Source organism: Cebus imitator, unplaced genomic scaffold (genome assembly GCF_001604975.1).
Source record: "Cebus imitator isolate Cc_AM_T3 unplaced genomic scaffold, Cebus_imitator-1.0 Scaffold40, whole genome shotgun sequence".
NCBI lineage: Eukaryota > Metazoa > Chordata > Mammalia > Primates > Cebidae > Cebus > Cebus imitator.
Window position 1 is genome coordinate 686,565 of NW_016107355.1, and position 13,037 is coordinate 699,601.

The 13,037-nt window shown below is 38.0% G+C and overlaps 1 protein-coding gene across 1 annotated transcript in view; it reads right to left on the reverse strand.

Annotated features, from left to right (window-relative positions):
* The window catches only part of CPE (carboxypeptidase E), a 133,987-nt gene that overhangs the window by 963 nt on the left and 119,987 nt on the right, over window positions 1-13,037 (reverse strand). Inside the window, exons 5-8 of the mRNA XM_017525957.1 lie at window positions 12,313-12,495; window positions 9,284-9,423; window positions 4,064-4,163; window positions 1,716-1,834 (exon numbers count right to left, since the gene is read on the reverse strand). Coding sequence (XP_017381446.1) covers window positions 1,716-1,834; window positions 4,064-4,163; window positions 9,284-9,423; window positions 12,313-12,495 — 542 coding nt within the window. The remainder of the gene's footprint in view (window positions 1-1,715; window positions 1,835-4,063; window positions 4,164-9,283; window positions 9,424-12,312; window positions 12,496-13,037) is intronic.

Genomic DNA, 13,037 nt, shown 5'->3' on the forward strand with positions numbered 1-13,037 from the left:
AAAAAAAAAAAGCTCTTGTGATAAACAAAAGATACTTTCAGGGGGAAAAAAATTCAAAAGCCTTATGTTTGAAATGTGCTTTGATTTAATAGCTTTGAAGACAGATATAATTCAACAAAATCCCAGCTCCAGTCTCTTCTCTTCATAAAAAGGTTTAACTGGCCAGGTGCAGTGGCTCACGCCTGTAATCCCAGCACTTTAGGAGGCTGATGCAGGCAGATCACCTGAGGCCAGGAGTTTGAGACCAGCCCAACCAACATGATGAAATCCTGTCTCTTCAAAAAATATAAAAATTAGCCAGGCATGGTGGAGCATACCTGTAATCCGAGCTACTCAGGAGACTGAGGCAGGAGAATCCCTTGAACCCAGGAGGCAGAGGTTGCAGTGAGCCGAGATCGTGCCACTGCACTCCAACCTGGGCAACAGAGTGAGACTCTGTCTCAAAAAAGAAAAACCAAAAAGATGTAACTTATATTTAATTTTCTGCCTTTGGCTGTTTAATGAGCACCTCCTGTCAGCCTTGAATCTTCTCCTAAGAGCTGAGGGAATGTGGAAGATTACAATTCAGCCTGCTGGTATCCCAAACTACAAAGTTCTGCTTTACAAAATCTTGAATTTATTAAAGATACTGACAAAAGCACATATGGGTCCAAGCCACTCTTTTTATGAATCGTAGTCTTTATCAGGTCTATGGAGAAGGCACACACTCCGTGTAAAAGGCTACTCAAAGTAGGCAATCCCCAACTCCAATCCCCCTCAGGCCCCATTCCAGATGGAACCCAGAGCTTCTTGATTTGGCCACTTAATTGCCCGGTTATCTTGGAACATGATTACCTTCATTACATCCTTGCATAATACATGCCAAAAAGACAAAGGATCAGAATAGTTGATCCTTTACAACTTGCTCCTGGGGCAATTTTTCTAGGTTTCAGTTACCCAAATATACTTCTTGATTTTAATACATATAGGGCCCAATGTAGACATGCACACAATCAAAGCCATATACGAGTCAAAAACTCAAGACATTTTGTTTGCAAAAACTGAGCATTTATACTCCAGGTTGTGGGTACATAAACAAAAAAATAATAAACTCTTTTCAAGTAAGCCTTGTAGACTTTCAAGAAATCCTACAAGTATGCCCATGGTCCCAGGAATATAATACAAAGACTGTAGTAAATATAATACAAAGATGGTAGTAAATTTTGCTCTAAGAGAAATTTTGGTCTCATCACCATCACCTAACAAACAAATGAGATCTACTTAAATAAGATATGGTTTTTGATAGTACTTTGTACAGACAGCCTTGCACATAGAATATTCTAAATAAATGTTTGGTTAGCATCTAAAATTTTCTTCTATGGCATCTTTTCTTGGTCAAATATTTATTGAGAAAGGCACTGTGCTAGGTTTTAAATATAAAAAGATAAATGGAACAGAATCCCATGTAGATTGAAATCAATGTTAGCAAACAAAAATTTAATTTTTTAAAGTTTTATTTCATTTTCTTGTAAATCGCTTCAAAAACTGAGAAATAGTAATAAAGCTTGATATTGACTTTGCTGAGCCTAAGTTTTCTAATCTATTTAATGGAGATAATAATGTTGCCTACCTCACAGGGCTAGTATGAAGATTAAATATAAGTCACTTCAGTATGCCTGACAATGACAAATGCTTAATTATTGTTATAATGCTTGTCTATTATTCTGATAACTTACCCCAACAGCAGGGCTATAAGGAACTGCCACTTTCTTTGTTATTGCCAGATAACCTGGAGCTGAGGCTGTCAGTTTATAGTTTCCAGGTATAAGCAGTCTCCAGTAATCACCATCCTTTGCTGTAGGAAAGCAGAATATCAAATCGCAAAGCACATGAAATAGGCAGAATTACAAAATGCATAATTATACCATCTAAGGAATACCCAGTCTAGCTCAGTTCAACTTTTTTGATTCTCTATTTTTAAAGTAAATATATGGGGAATTTAATGAAATGTTATTGAATAGGGTGTGAAACTCTCTTTGCAGGCTTCATTTATTATAGCTACTTTATAGATATCAATGTAAAAATGTCTAATAAGCCTCAGAAGATCATAGACCTTCTAATCACATCAGGAGCAACACAGGTGAAAAGACAGATGAAGTCTCCAGGCAGCAGGGTCAGAACATACAGCCATCATGTTTTGACTCCTGCCAGATGAAGACTTGATGGTCAGAGAGTCTTTCACAGTGTGTGGCCCAAAAGTAGTGCCCTCAGGATCTCTGAGGCCATAGTTAGAAATTTAGATTTCTAAAGACTTAGAATACATTGGACACTCTAGTCCATTGAAACTCCCATTTTCCTAAGTCAGTGATTCTCAAACTTGAGGGCAAACCTGGGAAACTTGGTAATATGCAGTATCTGATTCCAACTCCTGGGTTCTGCATTCCTGACCAGTCCGAGGGCAATGATAAGGCTGCAGGCAGAGGCCACACTTTGAGGTCCAAGGTCTTCAAAGACACTTCACACCTTCTCCTTTTTCCTAACACCACTACACATCCTGTTCATCCTCACTGCCAGTTCATACTTTACATCTTATTTCATTGCAAAAATAGGTACAGTCAGAAAAAATTAAGCCCCATTACCATATCGTCAAATCTACCTCTAAATCCACATCTCCTTCAGCTAGCGCCTCAATTGTCTTCTTTGCTTTATAGCAAAATTTCTGGAAAGGTTTGTCCACGTTCTCAATCTCAGAATGGCTCTTCTCTTATTCTTTCTTGAACCCAGTCCAATCAAGCTCCCACCACTCACACCACTGAATAGATTTTGTCAAGATTCTCTGAACTGCTAAATCCAAGGATTCATTCACAAGGTTCATCTTAGTCGGTGCTTTTTCACTCATTCCTTCCTGAAGCACTTTAAGGCCTCCAGGACAACACACTTCATTTTCTTTCTACCTTCAATTCTGTCGCTGGTTCCTTCTTATCATCACCTTGCCACTGAAAACCTGGAGTATCCTAGAGCCCCTCTTCTGAGTTCATTTCTTTCCACCTATTTATTCCCTAGGTTAGATTTTCCTAAACGTTTCATATCATGGAATGCAGAGAAAATAAATTATTTGTATGATACTTTAGGACTAACATAGGTTTCTTGTGGCAGGGATTTCACCCTCCCAGCTAAGGGGGTAAGACCTTGGCACAGATTCTGGCATACTGGCTGGCACCTAGTGGGCTGTTGATACATGAAGAATGGAGTTTTAGAGGACAAATGTTAAAGACTTTTTTTAAAAACCCAAGCTATAAATGTGAAGGTTAAGAAAGAGGTGATGATACAGAGTGGTATGGGACATAAGTTAAAGGTTAATCATCACGAGGTCTAAAAAAAATCATAAAGAGTTTATAGCTAAAAAGAAAAAGCTGTCGTTATTGAAAAGATCTCAACAAATGTCAAACTAAAATGACCTGGATCAGTGTTTATTAATGGGAGTGGGTAGATTTGCCAGAAAAATACATCATTTTCCCCACACTGGGAAAATGGAAATGGAGCTCAAAACCTAGAAGTAACTAACATCACACCTCAATCCTATAAATTATTGTTTAACCTTGAATTCCTGCGGATTTATTATATGGATTAAATGTAAAAATGTGTGAGAATTTTCAGGCACACAACCTGCAGCAGTTTTCTTCCTTCCTCTTTCCGCTCCCTCCTTCAGTCTCCCCATTCGCAGCTCATTAGCACTTTTTAACAGAGTCTAGAAAGTCACTGGCATTTTAACTCCAGCAGCCCGTTTTCCTTTTGCCTGAAGAGCCGCGGAGAATCAGCAGCGAGTGGCCCCACCTCCCAGCTCTGGGGCGAGGTAGCTGAGGGAAGGGCGCCATCTGCTGCACTCAGAGTTCTAACGCAGCAGCCGCCCTGGGCTCCACTCGGCCTGATTCCACAAGCAAAATTCCACCAGGTCGAAATTGAGAGATGCCTGTAGTGATTCGGGCTGTTTAGCTTAGAAGAATATAAGACTTACAAGTATGATAATTAGTAATTATGCTCTTGTACTTAAAGCTATAGCCTCCAGATTGCAGCAAAGACCCACCGGATGTAACATCGTGGTCTATTCCTTCCACGGAGATGGTGGCATTGGCAATTGGGTTACCTTGAAGGTCTCGAACAAATCCTTTAACTCCTCGGTGTATCTGCAAATGTCAAGAACAACCAAAAAATTCATATGATCTGTAAATTTATAAAAATGACCTTAAATATGTTTCATATCAAGAGTTCCTTATTTTCCAGCAAACACTGTAGATCCCCATTGTTTAAGAATCAAGGCACACCGCACAAAAGGCCACTAAATTTTTTGTGCATTTTATTCTGCTTTTCCTTAGAGAAATGAAAATTAGCATCTTGTCTGAGTCCAAAAAAAGACTTTAGTACCTTCCAAATAAAAAAAAAAAAAAAAAAAAAAGAAAAGAAAAGTGTCATATTTGTAAAGTTCTAGTCCTGGCACACTTCAAAACTCACTCTCTTTTAAATTTGGTCATCTTTGTATCCCTTATATGGCTACTGTCAATTAACAAGGATATCATAATAAAAGTCCTTTAGACCAGGAGTGGTGGCTCAGGCCTGTAATCTCAGTACTTTGGGAGGCTGAGGCAGGCGGATCATGAGGTCAAGAGATCGAGACCATCTTGGCCAACATGGTGAAACCCTGTCTCTACTAAAAATACAAAAATTAGCTAGGCATGATGGCGCATGTCTGTAGTCCAAGCTACTCAGGAGGCTGAAGCAGGAGAATTGCTTGAACCCAGGAGGCCGAGGTTGCAGTCAGCCAAGATGGCACCACTGTAATCCAGCCTGGTGACAGAGTGAGACTCCATTTCAAATAAATAAATAAATACCCTTTAATACTGCCTCATTCTGGATAAAAGGATATATACTGTGACTGCTTGTGCATTAAATCTATCAACATTATTTTGGCTGAAAATAAATCACAGGAAAGAGTAGTGAACCTCATAACAAAAAATAGAATGTTGATTTAGAAAGAAGATGAGAGAGCTGCAATTGATAATAATCCCCCTAAATTAAGTTGTAATTATCAATTGGCTATTATTCAATACAATGCAAACTACAAAAATGGCTTTTGTCTTCATTTTGGAAAGATAATTCATCTAAGTCAATATGTGTTTGAAGTGACAGTCACTTCAGGTCTTTAAGAAAGTACTGCATCTAGAATATCAAATGGTAAGTCATTAAACTTGATTACATAACAAAATATGCACCAACCTCCCAAATGCTCAGGTTGTACCTCACCCAATCGGACTATAGGAAATAAATTTTCTTTCGTTAACTGATGATATGTAACTATTTCCCTACAGAAGATAGGTAAGTCTCCTGTAACCCTCTGCCATCTAAGAATAAATTCGGTAGTGGTACACTGTTTTATCAGAAAGATGTCCCTCGTTACCAGCAATATTTTTTGTGTGTGCCATTTTTCTTAAAAAAAAAAAAAATGAAACCTCTCAAACCCTATAAAAATAACATGTAATTTTTTTAATGTTGCAAATAAGAAAAGGCTATCCATGTCCTCAGTAATAATGATAACTTTTGGGTAACCAGTAGAGCAGAGAGTAAATATATTTTTTTAAAATGTAAGACCTATTGAATTCTAACTTTTCTCCATGACTTGTTTATGAATTACACAAACAAAATTGAAAAGAGTTTGAAATTTAGCCGTTGGAAAACATGAAACATGAAAACTTTCTGAATTAAAAGAAGAAAAATCAGAAAAATTGTAGAGAAGAAAAAAAGGGCCATATGTAGAGACCCAAACTCAAATTTCTTAAAATAATGCCCGGTTCAATCAAACTTAGATACTAGCTGATAAAAGAGGATTTACTCAAGTACTTTATTCCTCTGAGGCACTATAATCCTAAAACTGTCAATATTATAAGCCTTAAAGAAAGTTTCTAATTTCTACATCACTGTAAAGTAAGTCAGTTATCACTACAAGAACATATTATCTGCCTGTATTAGACACAAATATATTCGGTTAATATTCATGGATTTACTTTTTTCTGCCTCTGCAATCCCATGCTTAAATTGCAGTATGCAGTTTAACAAATAGTAAAAGAAGTAAATGTCTGTGATATGTCAACTTTTCGGTTTGAAAAATTCCAGTGTAGAAATAAATCTCAGTAGACATGTATGGGCTGTGTCAACTCCCCATGAATTCAGACTGGAAAACTCAGATTGTATGGCTTTTGCAAAAGAAATCACAAAAGTACAAATTTCACTCATGCCTGGAGAAGCTGTTTTACTACACTTGTGCTACCTGCAATGATCACTCCCCAGATTCCAGGACATCCCAGTTTCAGTGAAAACTGAAAAAGCATCCAGAAGATTATCCATTGTTGCTAGAACTGTTTACATCAGTAGTCCCTAAACCCTAGTGTACTTAATGTCACCTACAGAGCTTGCTGCAAATGAAGGTTCTTGGGTTCTGCACTACAGAGAGTGTGATTTAATGGTAGGAGAGGAAACTCATTTTTAATAAGAACTCTAGATGGTTCTGATGCAGGTGCCCATGAACCATTCTTTAAGAAATTCTTTGAGAATTTTGAGAACAAGACTGTTCCAAAACTATTGAGTGGAAGGGAGGCTCTTCTCCTTAGCAAACTCTTTAATTAGCTTTACAGTTCTAGCGCCTGCAAACATCTCTTTAAAACTCTGCAGGGGATTTCCTCTCAAACAATTACAGACATAGATCTCCTAATCACCTATTTTCCATGAGTTGTAAACTAGTCCAAGCTTAGATTTTAGGCCCAGGTGTTCAATGACTAATCACCACCATTGTCAAGACAAAAATTACAACACAGAACTTCTGGCAGCCTTCACTGATTTTTCATCGGCCTTTGTTTCCCTAGACTGGAATGTTCTATGATGCAAGCTGGATGAGCTGGTTGTAAATACCACTCACTGATCCGACACAGCTTGCATCATAATGGCAATGCCATATCAAGGTAGATCACATGGATCTGTGGACAGAGCAAATTCTTATTCCAAGTGGCAGAAAATAGGACTGTATAAGTTTATCCCTTTTCTTTTTAGGTTATTTATACATAAATTGATATCACTGTTAGAGGAATTGGATGCATGCCCACGTGCCACCATAAATATGACAAGTCTCCTTTTTCTTGATGGTAATAAGATGTGTTTTATTTGTTTTGTATTATATTTTTTTCTCAAGAACTAAGAGATGATTTCAACAGCAGCTAAGCCTGTTTTTAAATTGTTGATCAGAGTGATTATCTTATTGGCATCAACGTTAGTAAGTCTTATGGTACAGCTCCAAGGAGCTTTTTCCAAACCCCCATGATTGGGTTAGGTCCCCTTCTGTGTACTGCCATTGCTCCTTGTAGCTAAGCCTTTTTTTTTTTTCAGCCAGTTTTCCTCCTGTCTTGTGATTACGTATTCATGTTCCTGACAGCACTAGTGTGAAACCTTCCTGAGGGCGGTCACTATCCCCAGTGCCTCACAGAATGCCTGGGATACTGGTCAATAAATTTTTGTTGCAAAAATATATACATAAAATTAAAAGCACTTTATTAAGTTGGCATTCTTTGATATCTAAGTGGAGGACACCCCAGTCAGTCGATCTTACTTCCTCTATCCAGAAACATATTTTTCAGTTAACTTTGCTCTTGGAAGATCCATTCCAAATACAGCTGTCCTCAAAGGAGACATTCTGTAGGGATTCCCACCAAAGTTATTCTAGAGTCATTGTGGACTACTTATCCTTAGTTTTGGTTATTGGAAAATATCTTTTTAAGCTAACATGCAGCAGTAATCTATTGATTTTTTAAAAATCCTGTGGAATGAGTGTTTTAATCACGATCTGTCATCAGTGGGTCTATTCCATGATAGTCCCTGGTAAGGTATTACAATACACAAATATTTGGCATATGTAAAAGAAATCCTATGCTGATTTTGCTTTTGCTTTTATTTATTATTATTATTATTATTATTATTATTATTATTATTTGGTAGAGCAGCCTTTCTTCAAGGGAGGCTATAGCAAGACATAGGGACCGGTGCAACAGGGCCTTGCAACGGTGGAGAAAGAAACTGGATTCAACTCCTGGTTTTACTTTTAAAAAAGTGTTGATCTTATATGTATATGTTTATATGTACATATATACATATAAATGCATAAATGTTTATTTAACGGCATTTGTTTATGCCAAATTAATTTAACATATTGGTCTGGACTATTTGTGGGCACATGAAACTAACATCACTCTACTTGACTTTGGGTGTAAATGGCCACATTCAGAATAAACTTTGAAGGCTGTCAAAGCCCTGCAGGAATGAACAGAATCTTTTAGGTGTTTCCCCCGCCACTGCCACTGGTGCCAATGTCTACACACTATACAGGGGGTGGAGTTGGCAGGGAACTGGCCTGAGTAGGTGAAGGATTTCATTCTGGCAGATGGTGAGATTCCCCACAATTCTATATGGATCCCATTGGAATGGCTACATAAATGATTCTCTGGTAAAGATCCAAGCTTCTGTTCTGAAAGGCATTGTATGGTGATTCTGGAAACAGATGCCCTGGATTCAGATTTTAGCTAAGCAATTTCAGGTGAGCTGTCTAACTTCTCTGTATCTCTGAGTCCTCATCTTTAGTGATGATTATAATGATGATGATGATGATAACTTCACTTATAAGGTTGTTGTGAGGATTAAACACACCATATTACATAAAAGGCATTTAGAATAATGCCTGGGAAATAGTCAATAACCAGTAAACATAACTCATTATTATTATTATTGCCCAGGATGCAGCTGAGTCTAGGGTGAGAAAGATGAGGCCTGTAGAGCTCAAAACTTATGGAGACATTCACTCTCAAGTGTGAATCCTGTACTTGCATGCCCCTGAGATTAAAATCCTCCTTAAAATTTGCATTCTAGGTGCCTCACTTGCCTCACTTTTGTCCTGGCTCTGCCTGGGATGCCTCAAGTGATCAGGGTGGGAGAGAGTCCTAGGATTGCCCTTGCTTAGAATAATACAAACAAAAACAAAACTCTACATCTTTTCTCTACACCTCTCCAGTTTAGTCAGTTCTTGGTGAATAGTCATGAGCCACAAAACCTATGACAAATAAAAGCCTAACTGAAACACTGCTGACGCCTGCCTTTCAAGTGCGGTGTTCTCATTCTGCACCAGATGATTCCCCTGGACTCTTCTTACAAGACCATTGTATGGCAGGTTTAAATGCTTCTAAATCTTGCATTTTATGCTGGGGACTGTGTTTACCTGCTCGAGGTAGCTAATGAGGGAATTTTTGTTATCCTCCCAGTAGGTCTTCAGAGTCTCTTCAGGTGGGAACTTCTCACAGCTAAGCTCCACGGTGATCTCAAAACAGTTGCTGCTAAGGTAATTGAAGTCTTGCATCCCTGCCAAAATGCCAAATAGAAAGTCAATATATGAATGAAAAGCCTAAAACTCTACATATGCTAGTCTTCTGAAACAAGAACCAAGTAAAAAATATGCAAACCAAGACATTTGGGAAGCCTGTGGGAAACCTTAGGGAAATCATCTGCTGTAAGGGAATGAGCAATATAGGTGGGGGATTGTTTTACCTTAAAAGCACAAACTCTCAGGTTCCTAGGCAAAAGAGTTTGCTGCAACAGAGTGCTATTGCAAACATCGCCCACCTTCCACATTGCTGGAATGGGCTTTGAAGAAGACAACAGGATAAAAGACGCCATACCTACTGATCTGTTAAAGAAATGCACATCCCTCTAAGTGTACCTTTCTACTGGAGAAGATCGTGGAGCTTCATGTGAGATGATCTGACATACTATATTTTTCCTTAAGCCCAATCTATATCATAGTGTATTCCTGAGGAGTCTTGGTAATATACTATTGTCCATCAAGGAAAATGATGAGACAAGTCTCAATTGTTTTAGATTCTTTGCCAAAGTTAAGGATGTACCTCAGGTTACCAGATGTCAATCAAGGAAAATGACCAAGGCAAGGCTCAATTGTTCTGGGAGGTTTATTTCACAGTTAAGGATTCATACCTCAGAGACAGGTCTATGCCTTTCTCCAAAGATGATTTTGAGGGCTCCAAATTTAAAGGGGAGAAGATGGGATGTTGCGAAGCATACCATTTTCACATAAACAAAAGGGGGCAGAGGAAAAATGTGGTGAGTCTGCATTTTACATAAGATAACACAGACAAAATGTGGTAGGGGAGCAATCAGATATACATTTGTGTTGGGCAGGCTGGGATGACTGTACTTGTAAAGATAAGATATCAATTTACATGGCCATGGTGAAGTTTTAACAGCTCATCAGGAATTTCCTTGTGGGCAAAATATGGGGGGGCATGTAGCCTTTCGTCTTGCAGTCATCTTATTTAGGAACCAAAAGGGGAAGGCGGGTGTGCATGACCCAGTTCCCAGCTTGACTTTTCCCTTTAGCTAAATGAGTTTGGTGTCTCAAAATTTAATTTCCTGTCACACTTTACATTAATTCAACAATCACCGAGTATCTACTACATATAAGATGTAATGATAACAATACTTCAAATTGCACCAAAAAGAATGTTCTGCATCCAGAACAATTTTAATTTAAATCTGACTCAAATTAGTAGTGGATGCTGTTAGTGCCCCTCAGATTGCTTTTATGGAGCCAGGACATCCAGCCTCAAACTGCTACAGGTGTTGGCTGCTAAGAGCTCACAGCTACCCCATCCCCACCCCTTTTCTAGAGAATTGCTGGTGGGAGCCAGAATCTCCCACATGGCTTGGGAGTTACATCCTCCTATCTCTCACCCCCAATTCCTTCTAGCAGCTCACAACCAATGGCTGACCGATATGGAGCCACCAAAGGCTGGTCCCCATCCCTCAAGGGGAGACAAACCTGCCCTGATTTATGCTCCAGGCTTTTTTCAGTGGCTTAGATCAAGGCTGGGCTTTACCTGAGACCGCACCCCTGTTTAGCTCTATCCCCTTCCTTGACCCGCTTCCCTCACTTCCCTACAGGATTTTTCCTAAAAAGTGCTCCCTTAATAAATTACAAGCATCCAAATCCCTGTCTCAGGCTCTGCTTCTAGAAAACCTGACCTAAGACATGGCTGTTATTCACTATATACAGAACTGAAGACTATCAAAGCTTCCTTTAATTATTTAGTTAAGTGAGACATAATCGTTGACTAATATTATTTTTATTGTTAATAATGTTATTATCAGTATTTTACTGATATAGATCACTTTATATTTTGCAGACAATACACTATTTGTTCAAAAAGGTGTTCCAAGAAATCATTAGTTTTTATAAAATTTAAAATATAAAATTACTTCCCATCCAATGTACTAGACATGCTCTAAACCCTAAATTTGATATAGATCATATTTCTCAAGCTATTGGGGGAAAGTCTGATTGGGTTAAAATGCAAAATATTAATAAAAACAGAATTAACATGTATCAGAAAGAAAAAATCAGAAAGAATATTTTTTTCAGTACATAATTCAACACAATTAAACATATTAAACAAACCAATACCCTACCCTACAATTAGCTAATGCTGCTATTACCCTAACAAATTTTCTTTTTCCAGGTAGGCCATAGAAAAAAAATTTTAAGCAAAGAGAAAAGAAAAAAATACAGAAATATCTTTGCATCTTTATCCTTATGTGTTAGTGAAAATAAGAGCTCTGTAAAGTCCACCCTGGGACAAGGAAGCCAAGAGAGCTGCCTTGGCTACCTAGGAAGGGGCTCCCCTAGCTGCAGTCCCACATAGCAACTGCTTCTATTTCAGACTCCATAAAAGGCAAAAAGCTACCTGATCTAATATGGATTATTAGAGTAGTGAATAAAAACTAAATATTCCATGTCAAATAGTCCCCATTAGCCCATCATTTAGTAAAAGAGTAGTGTGTACCACGTTATGCTAAAAGCCAAAGCAAGCCCTCTAAAATGTATATTTACCTATAGTGAAAGCATGACCAGCATATACTAAGGATGCCATCTTATTCCTTAAGGCTGGAATTTAAAAGTAGGGTAGTTAACGATATTCAATTTATTATTTTCCCAATGAGTATCTTCAGTTCATTTCCTGAATCTCTTCAATTAGCATCTCAATTTTTTAAATCCACAAAAACAAAATTATACTTAATAATCATTCATGCAAAAAACTGACTTTAATGGAAGAACCATAGATTCAGTTTACTTTTTAATGATGGAGGACGATTGAAGATTCTCTAAATCTAAATCACTCTCTAATCTAAATGGTCATTGTAAAGAAGCTACTATCAGACAGCTCACTGAAAACTCACCTCCAGGTACACTGTACCAAGCACCACCATTGGTGGTTCCATCTACAAAGCTGCTGTCATCATCATTCTTGCGACATGGTGGCCGATTGGGGTCAGACATGGCTGGGTTGAAAGAAGAGTATGCCCGGGCCAAGCTTTGGAAAATGGCATCATCTGGGGAGGAGCTGTATTCATGAGCACTACCTAGAAAACAAATCCATAAGATTAAAGAAACGAGCACAGACCAAACAGCACTGCATGTTTTCTAAAGAGTGATTCAGTGTTGAGTAATTGTATTGTTGATGTATTTTTTTAGTTATGTAACTATGAGAAAGAGGCAAAAGTTTAAATACTAAATAATTACACTTAGTTTTTAAGTTATAAAACTTCCATTCCTAATACTACAAAGTAGAAAGTGGGTAGAATGTACACTCCACTTATTAATTGAAAGCTTCACAAGGAAAGGTAATAAACTCATGGTAAACTAGGCCTGGGAGAATAGCAGGGAGATTTTTATCAAAATACTTAATTTTAAAAAGTGCCTATATCAACCTCATACCCGCAATGAATCATTCTCATATATACCATTCAATATCTACTTTTAGATTTTTTTTTCCCATTTATTTATTTTATTGCATTTTGAGTTTTGGGGTACATGTGAAGAACATGCAAAATTGTTGCATAGGAACACACGTGGCAGTGTGATTTGCTGCCTTCCTCCCCATCACCTACATCAGGCATTTCTC